This window comes from Petromyzon marinus, chromosome 15 (genome assembly GCF_048934315.1).
Source record: "Petromyzon marinus isolate PM22_M1 ecotype Great Lakes invasive population chromosome 15, UKy_Petmar_22M1.pri1.0, whole genome shotgun sequence".
NCBI lineage: Eukaryota > Metazoa > Chordata > Hyperoartia > Petromyzontiformes > Petromyzontidae > Petromyzon > Petromyzon marinus.
Window position 1 is genome coordinate 5,863,183 of NC_133681.1, and position 9,111 is coordinate 5,872,293.

Here is a 9,111-nt window from a genome sequence, read left to right on the forward strand (position 1 = left end):
GCATCCGACAATCGTCGTGATTATGATGATAAGCATTATGATCGTTAACGGTGTAAAGGATACGCACAGGGAGGATGTTCGCGCTTGTGTCGTCGAACTTTTATTTGAAAGCTGATCCTGGAAGCGGCGTCACAACACGCGTCCCGATCATTCGGTGAGCGATTGCCGTGAGACGCCGTCGTAACGCAACGATGCCGTGACAAACACAAAGAAAGAAAGAAGCGGAGACTTTTGATCAAGTCGGAAGACACGGGAGGCGCCATGAGTTACGGAGTTTAGCAGTACGGGGTGGGGGGGGCGGGGTCGAGAAATTGCAGCAGGATAATGAGTTGCAGAAGTTAGCAGTGGAGCAGGAAGATGGGGGGAGGGGGGAGGGGGGGGGAGGGAGGAGGGGGGAGGAGGAGGGAGGAGGAGGAGGGAGGAGGAGGGGGGAGGAGGAGGGGGGAGGAGGAGGAGGGAGGAGGAGGGAGGAGGAAGGAGGGGGGTAGAGCAGAAGGGAGGAGGAGGAGGAGGGGGTAGGAGGATATGGGGGTGAGAGGAGGAGGTGTTCCAGAATTACGGCAGCACGTGGCGAGCAGTGGAATGAGGTAGAGCGGTTTGTGCTACGGGCCCGGCGAGATGAGAGACGGGGGGGGGGGGTGACCGGAGCGGCTCGGGAGAGAGAGAGAGAGAGTGGATAGACGGGTGGGAGAGTGCGAGGGAGAGCACACAGCGCGACATCGAGAGGGAGGCGAGAGCCAGGCAGGGGGTGGGTGGGCTGCCAGTGGAGCGAGAGAGGAGTCCCATTCACAGCTGCACAAACATTCGAACAAAGTTATATCGGTTGTGCTGTTGGTGTTGTGTTCCTTAATTGTCTTCACGGATTAGTACAATTGTTTGTGTGTTCGATTGCCATTTGCGCTGTTGATATGTAAAATGACAACGCCCCTGCCCTCTATATATTTTAACAGGCTGTTGGGGCAAGTGCTTTTAGCGAGCAGCACCTATGGATGGCCGGAACGTCACACGAGGGGTTAGGGTGGCCAACACCACGCCCGGCCGCTGCTGTCTCCCCGCTCCCGATGTTTGCGACACACCGCGTGGGGCTACTCTAATGTCTTAAGGTTGAGTCGACCTAGAGGATGCCCAAGACCGGTGTTCAGTTTATGGGCCAATTGCTATTGGTCGCGCAGTTGGTTCGTACCTTAGTGCGCTAACAACTGCGCCACCACCTCCCCCCGCTCCATATATATACATACACGCGCACACACACGAACACGCACAACTATCACCGCCGGTCAATGAATTCCACTCGCACGATATCATAAACATCGCGTGACTAAAACCTCAGAAGATGACTAATCATACAGAGTATACAAATGCGATCAAAACAAAAAGGTGTTTAACACTTGTGTGTGTGTGTGAGAGAGATACTCTGCTGATTCTGGCATTTGAGCTTGCCAAATCGGCTCGTGCGCTCTCAATATCGTGCCGTGCCATCCGGCCACATCAACACCATCACCACCGGCAGTCATTGTCGATCCACTGATGGATGAAGCCACGCCCCTCTCCCCCTCCCTCTGACGCGTTCTCTGATTGGCCGCTGTAGGCCGTACATCAGCAGGTGATGAGCACGAGCAAGCCAACCCGGCACTGCGGATTCAACTTCCACCTGGAACCGCGTGCCCCCCCCCTCCACTACTCAAAGCTCTGCGGTTCTACAATTGGACAGCTCGGCCACCTCAAAAGCCACCGGCGGCGTGCATCACCCGCACCCACCGATTCGCACGGTTGTCTACGTACGGTGCCAAAGAAGTCCAACGTACATCGCCCTCCGAACCGCGAGGGACATCATAATCAAGCATCGTCATCGTATTCATCATGGTCGTCGTTGTTGTAATTACACAGCTATCATAAATACAAATACGCCCCCATCCCCTGGAAAAAAAGTAACATTATTAATAATAAATACCAACAGAAAATAGATTCTACCGCCCAAGAGCATGATCTCCAAACTGCCGAGTGGCGCTTCAAATCACGACACTCGCGTGACAGTCGGTGGATATCCTCAGCGGTCGTGACGATCTCGCTGCTGCTGCTGCTGTGGATCGTGATATATTTTACTTTGGCACGTCCAGTACCTTGGAGCCTCTGATTCGGACAGCAGACATGTATCCGTCTCGCCGTAGCGAAGAACATTCATCGGTGAAGTGTGACGGACGTGTCGGAAGATAAACGAGAGAGAGATAGGTAGAGAGAGAGATGAACAGCTAGAGAGAGACTGAGAGACAGCCGATCAGACCTTGTCCATGATCCCCACGTGACATCTCAACACACGTTGCGGTTCACGGATCGCTGGTGCTGAGACGGTTTGAGCAGCGGGGTGGACGAGTGAACTTTGCTCACCAATTTACCACGTACAGAACCACCACCAGCACCACCACCACCACCAACACCACCGCCGCACTCTCCCACCGCGTTCATGTTATCTGGAAAGTTGAGCAGATCCCCCATAGCCATGCGGTCCAGCTGATGCTTGACGGCCGTGTCCAGCACCCTCTGCTTGTTGTAGTAGCGCACAAAGTTGTTGATGATGGGGTGGATGGGCAGAGCTATGGCCAGGATCCCGCACAGGAAGCTGATGGCGGCGTTCAGCTTGCCGAGGTTGGTCTTGGGGTAGATGTCGCCGTAGCCCACCGTGGTCATGGTGATGATGGCCCACCAGAATGAGTGCGGAATGCTGGTGAACAGCGTCTCCGGGTGGTACTGCTCCACCGTGTAGCCCAGCGCCGAGAAGAGGAAGATGCCCACGGCCAGGTAGAAGAGCAGCATGTTGAGCTCGCGGAAACTGCCCTTGAGCGCGTACGTGAGCATCTGCAGGCCACTCGAGTGGCGCGCGAGCTTGAAGATGCGAGCGATGCGCATTATGCGCAGCGCCTGGATGGCCTGCTGCATGTTGGAGAGGCCGTTGGCGTCCTCGCCCAAGTCCGTGAGCGCCATGCCGATGTAGTAGGGCATCACGGCGAGCACGTCGATGACGTTCATGAAGGAGACTGCGAAGCGCAGCTTGTGCGGCGCGGCGAGCAGGCGCAGCAGGTACTCGAGGGTGAACCACACGATGCACACCGTCTCGATGACGTTGAGCGTCGGGTGCTCCACGTGGCGCCCGGCGGCGTCCACCGTCTGCATCTCGGGGATGGTGCTGAGGCAGAGCACCACCGATGAGATGACGACGAGGGCGAACGACACGATGGCGAGCAGGCGCGCCAGCAGCGACGAGTAGGGCTTCTCCATGAGCATCCAGAGGCCCTTGCGGACGCGCGTGGCGGCGCTCTCGCCCGCGTGGCCCTGGTCCTCGAGGATGAGCTGGACCCGGCGCGCGATCTCGTCGAGCTCCTCCTCCTTCTCGACGCAGGAGCTCTTGCAGCAGTCGTCGAGGAAGGCGGCGTCGATCTTCCAGAACTCGAGCTCGCCCTTGAAGCAGAGCGGGCACACGCCCTTGTTCATGTGGATCTCCCCGTCGTAGAAGAGGTCTATGATGGTGCGGAACACCTCGGGGTCGCGGTCGAAGTAGAACTCGTTGCCGTTTGCGCGCGGGTCGAAGTCGTCGCACAGCCGCCGCCGCTCGTCGGCGTCCGTCGAGCGCGACAGCTGCGCTAGCCGCGTGTCGGCGAAGCGGTAGAGAAGGTCGCCGTCGAGGCTGAAGCGGACGCCGCCGATGTTGAGGCAGACGTCGCGGTAGGCGGAGCGGGGGAACGCCTCGCTGCACACGGACGGCTCGGCCGAGGGGTTCCCGCCGCCGTCACCGCCCGCGTCGCTGCCCGCGTCGACGGCGCCGTTGACGTTCTTGACGCTGCTGCTGCTGCTGCTGCTGCGCCGGCGGCCGCTGCCTCTGCTGCACACGCTCATGGCGGGCACTGCCTGTGCAACGTCACAATGACGACGGCGATGACGACGATGATGACGACAGAGGAGGGGGGAGGAAACGTTACGAGGATGTGATTGGACAATCAGATGATGCTCGTGGTAGTTCGTGGTGTTCGACACGACAGCCGATCAGATGCTCGAAGTAGAGCTATTGATCACCATGCCAGCCAATCAGATGATTGTAGTTGTGTTAATGTTTAACGCCATCGCCATCCAGATGCTCGAAGTAGCACTGCAGATCATTGGTGCCACGTGAACTCTGAATAGATCTGTGGTCTTGCAAATATAAATGACTACCGTGTAAACGTGGCAACTGTCTGCCAGTGTTGGCAATCGGTTGGAACCGTTGATGCAACGTTGACCCAACGTTAAATGGTTGCTGGGAATAAAAACCATTGTTCAATCCATAATATATATTGTTTGCGAAGACTGTAAAACTATATAATGAACAAAATTTTGATTTAAAGCTTTCGTGACTGCAGTAATTCATATTCTTGGTTCTTTCGGTAAAGTCACGTTGAAGGGAAACAATAAAATAATAAAATATATATAAAAAATACAATTCTCATATTTTATTATTGTATTGTTTCCCTTCAACGTGACTTTACCGAAAGAACCAAGAATATATATAATGAACGTTTGACTTTTAACTTTGAACACGCGCTAATAAATTATACAGCTACGTAACTCGCTTACTGCTGCAGTTTACCGAGACACGCGCATATAATGGGCTCCGCCAAGCGTATTTTTCCATAATGCTCTAAAGGCGACAAAGAGTTGCTGAAACGAAATGAAAAAAGTAATAACGTTGCAATTTCTTTTTAAATTGAAAATCTTAAGCTGACGAAGGTATAGGCGCAGCCCTGCAATTTCTTTGCTCGCGCCAATGCCCGGGGGGGGGGGGGGGGGAAGGGAAGCGATCGAGAGACACGCTCGCTCCTTCGAGGCTACTCGGCTGACTCTTCCAGCGCTGGTGGCAGAGCGTCTTGAAACGGGTGGGAGCTACCCACACTTCACTCCCACCGCACGCGACCACCTGGCAATAGACTTACTGCGGCAGAGCCCATTGAGTAGTAACTTATCGGCACTCGACAGACCTTATTAATTGGCTGTGTTTACTGCTGGGTGGAGCTAGGCGGTGGAGAGGGTGGGGGGGGGGAGCGGTAGGGTGGGGGCTGTTGTCATCGTCTCGCCCACTGTTGCGACTGCCGCGCCCAGAGATCGAACTCGGCGACTTCTCTGGATGGCAATTCCAGGGACAGAATGTTGTGCGTCGTGGTTTTGTTCTCCAGCACAGCGGTGGTGCTGAAGCAGCGACCCACTGCCACCTTCTGCTCACGTGACAAACCTCACGGATTGGCTGTGTCGGGTGGAGGACGGTTGTACGAGACGTTTTACTTGGCGGCGATCTCACCCGCGGGGCTTAAATTCCCCGGTAAAGTGAATAAGAGCACCGCATTCACAGTCGTGAATAATAACCACCGGCCCAGAATTGCATCACTGTATCAATATTAATATAAGATTTACATGTCGTTTATACCATTATACAATGTATTATTAATTGATATTAGAGAAGGATTACTTTTCAAGTGCACCCCCGACAGAGATTAGACTTGTGAGCTCTAATCCCTGCGCCTCCTCCCCCGCCTTCCCCAGATGACGACGGTGATGGCTCCACTGCTCGATGAAGCCCTCCCCAACGGGCCGTGGCTTAAATTACACTACCGCTCCCCGCGAACAAAGCCTTTGTCTCCCTAGTGGCGATGTTTAAAAGTACTAATTTGGGGCCGAGTCGACCTAGGGTAGCTCCAGAACCGGTTCAGATAATCGTCAGTGGTGTTGGCCTTGGGCGGGAATCGAACTCGGGGTCGCCAGGTTCGTCGCGCGGCGCGCTAACCGCTGCACTGCGGCTCCCCACTAACAAAGACAGAAAGACAAAGATCCCCCGTATAGCCTGAACAGTAGGGGCAAGTGCTGTTAGCGAGCTCCTATGAAAGCCGGCACGGCGCACGAAGGGATGGGTAGCCAACACCACGCCCGGCCGACTTTGTATTCCTAGTGGCAATGTTTACACATCTCACCAGGTACTCATTAGAGTCTGAGTCGGCCTCGGGGAGGCTCAGGAGCGGTTCAGATAATCGTCATCGGTGTTGGCCATGAGCGCGAGTTGAACCCGGTTCGCCAGGTTTGTAATGCAGCGCGCTAACCGCACGACGATTCCCCACTAACAAACAAACTCTCTCTCTCACGCGCGCGCACACAATCTCTCATTTGCACACGCACGCTATATCAGCCTGCCACACACGCACTCGATATCGCCCATATATACAAAGACTCCCCCACCCCGTATGGCCTTTAACAAACTGTTGGGGCAAGTGCTGTTGGCACGGCACTCGAGGGGATGGTATGGGGAGCACCACGCCTGACCGCCTTTGTCTCCGCAGTACTGATGTTTTACACACCACACCAGGGACTTGTTTGAGGCTGAGTCAACCTAGGAGAGACCTAGGATCGGTTCAGATGATCGTCACCGATGTTGGCCGTGCGCGGGATTCGAACTCGGGTCGCCGGGTTCGTAGCGCAGCGCGCTAAGCGCTCCACTACCACCCCATCCATACAGACGATCACACACACACTCAGATATAACCACATACACGTATAGCCACATATTCACACGCACTCACATACACAATAACATGACCACCTATACCCATACACACTCACACATAACCACATAAGAGCAAGTGCCGTCCACCACGAAGTGGACGTAACGTCACCATGACGCTTGTCGCAGGCTAAGTGCACTTTGAGGCCACGTGAACTGTCGAAAGCTCGCTCGCAGAAGGTCACGGGACAGACACAGATGCCATGGGATAACTGTCTGAGATGACTGACAGATGCACCACCTGTGCCCCGCAATGTGCCAATTCTCTGCGCCGTAGCCGTCCTGCGCTCTGCTCGTTGTTGTGAGCGTCGCTCCTCAGCCCTCCGTTGTGGCTGGAGGGCGACTGCCTCCAACTGCTAAGGAGCGTAATTCACGATCCTCCTTCACAGAGGCCGATCTTGACACTGCTGCTACCATTAATCGGCAAGTCAAATCAGCTCCACATCCTTCTGTTCCGCATCAGTCTATCTCTTCTCCCCAGTCCGTGCTGCGCCTGATTAGCCCCCTCTTTATCCCACCGAACAGAAGCTGCCGCTCCCCACACGCACACCCACACTCACAACACATACATCCACACACATCCACACTCACACATCGTCACGCATGCCCACACGCCCACCCACACACAACCACAATGAGCTCACGCACACGTGCACGCAATACCAATACCTTTTCACACACCCACACACACACCACCACATACTTTCATATATTACACACACACACATATCCAAGTATACACCCACGCACCCACACACATAACCACACGTGCCCACGCACACACGTGCACGTCATACAAAGACATATTAACACATAAAGACAAAGACACCCCGGATAGCTGTTAGCAGACTTTTGGGGCAAGTGCTGTTAGCGAGCACCTATGAAGGCCAGCACGGTACACGAGGGGGTGGGTGGCCAGCACCACGCCCGGCCGTCTTTGTCTCCCTAGTGGCAATGTTTAAACACCGCACCAGGTACTAATTTGAGGCTGAGTCGACCTAGGCGTGGCCCATGACCGGTTCAAATAATCGGTCACGGAATCGAACTCGGAGTCGCCGGGTTCGTAGCGCAGCGTGCTACCAGCTGCGTATTCACAGCCACACGCACACCCACAACTCTCATACACGACACGCACCCGCACACACGCGTCCCCACAATGCCCACGCACACACGTGCACGCCATACCAATAACGCGCAGCTCGCCGTGGAGAAGGATCCCGAATCGGTTGGTCTCCCCCCTCGAGTCGCTCTCCTCCCGTTCGGTGGCGTCGCCTTCACGCCTCTGTGACGGGGCGGGCAGGTGGACGGGCAGGTGGGCAGGTAGTTGAGTGAACGGCAGTCCTAGGTGGATGGGCACGGGTAGTTGGGCAGGTAGTTTTACGGGTGGATTAATTAGTTGGACGGGAGGACACTGAGCTGGGCTGCCGGTTGAGCGGGCGGACAGAGAGGTGGGCAGACAGGTGGGCAGGTAGGTGGGCAGGTAGGTGGGCAGGTAGGTGGGCAGGTTGGTGGGCAGACAGGTGGGCAGGTAGGTGGGCAGACAGGTGGGCAGGTAGGTGGGCAGACAGGTGGACAGGTTGGTGGGCAGACAGGTGGGCAGGTAGGTGGGCAGACAGGTGGGCAGGTAGGTGGATGGATGGGCGGGCAAGGTGGGCAGGTGGATGGGCTGGTAGTTGGGCGAGCTGGCTGGGTAGGTGTTCTGAGTAGTTGGGTGAAATGGGAAGGTTGTTGTTAAGATAGTTGAGCAGGCGAGCAGCAGGTGGGTGGGCAGGCGAGCAGGTACACGGGCAGCATGGTAGGAATACGGTCAGCCTGGTAGGTATACGGGTGGGAGGGTGGGTAGCGATGGGCAGGAGTACGGCTGGAGAACCGCCCGGCTCTTCTCGGCTGAACGTCTTCCCGTGACCGACAGACGCTGCCTCTTCTCGGCGTCTGAAAGGCGAGTAATGATGAGCGGCGTGAGCGAGTGTAGCGGAGAGGGAGAGAGAGATGCGAGAGGGGGAGGAGAGGGGGAGAATAGATGGGGGAGAGAGGATATGGAGAGAGGAGGGTGGGAGGGAGCGGAGAGGAGCGAGAGGATGGGGTGCGTGGCTCGCTCGCCGGATGGCTGGGTGTCTGCGTGGGTGTGTGGGTGGATATGATGGCCGAGTGGGTGTAAGATTTTGTTGGTGGGAGGATGCGCGAGTGAGTGCGTGCTTCGCTGCTAGGGCGGCTTTGTATATAGCTGGCTGAGTGAGAGGGTTATTTTGATGGCTGGATGGCTGGCTTGTTGACTAGTCTGATTGGCTGGTCGGCTGGCGTTTTCAAGTTTGACTTGCTCGGTGGCCAACTGGAAGGCTAGCTGAACCATCAGTCGCCTGACTGATTAACTGGCTAAATAGCTGGCTGGCTGGATAGTGGGCTGGCTCACTGGCTGGTTAACTAGTTAGCTGGCTGGTTGAATATCTAGCTGGAGCACTACATGGCTGCTTGACTAGCCCGCTGGCTGGCTATGTGCTAGTGCGCTGGAGATGGGTCTAGCTAGCCGATTGGCTTGCTGG

General features: G+C 55.8%; 1 protein-coding gene across 2 annotated transcripts; it reads right to left on the reverse strand.

Annotated features, from left to right (window-relative positions):
* Window positions 1-423: 423 nt before the first annotated feature.
* Window positions 424-8,748, reverse strand: KCNF1 (potassium voltage-gated channel modifier subfamily F member 1). Of its 2 annotated transcripts, none has more exons than XM_032954756.2 (2): window positions 7,757-8,748; window positions 424-3,900 (listed from the first exon to the last, which is right to left on the reverse strand). In XM_032954756.2, exon 2 carries the CDS (start codon window positions 3,886-3,888, stop codon window positions 2,308-2,310), a length of 1,581 nt encoding a protein of 526 aa, XP_032810647.1. In that variant the 5' UTR covers window positions 3,889-3,900; window positions 7,757-8,748; the 3' UTR covers window positions 424-2,307. The 2 variants fall into 2 exon arrangements, with proteins under 2 accessions (XP_032810647.1, XP_032810646.1); XM_032954755.2 differs by having other exon boundaries at window positions 424-3,896; window positions 7,757-8,378.
* Window positions 8,749-9,111: the final 363 nt, after the last annotated feature.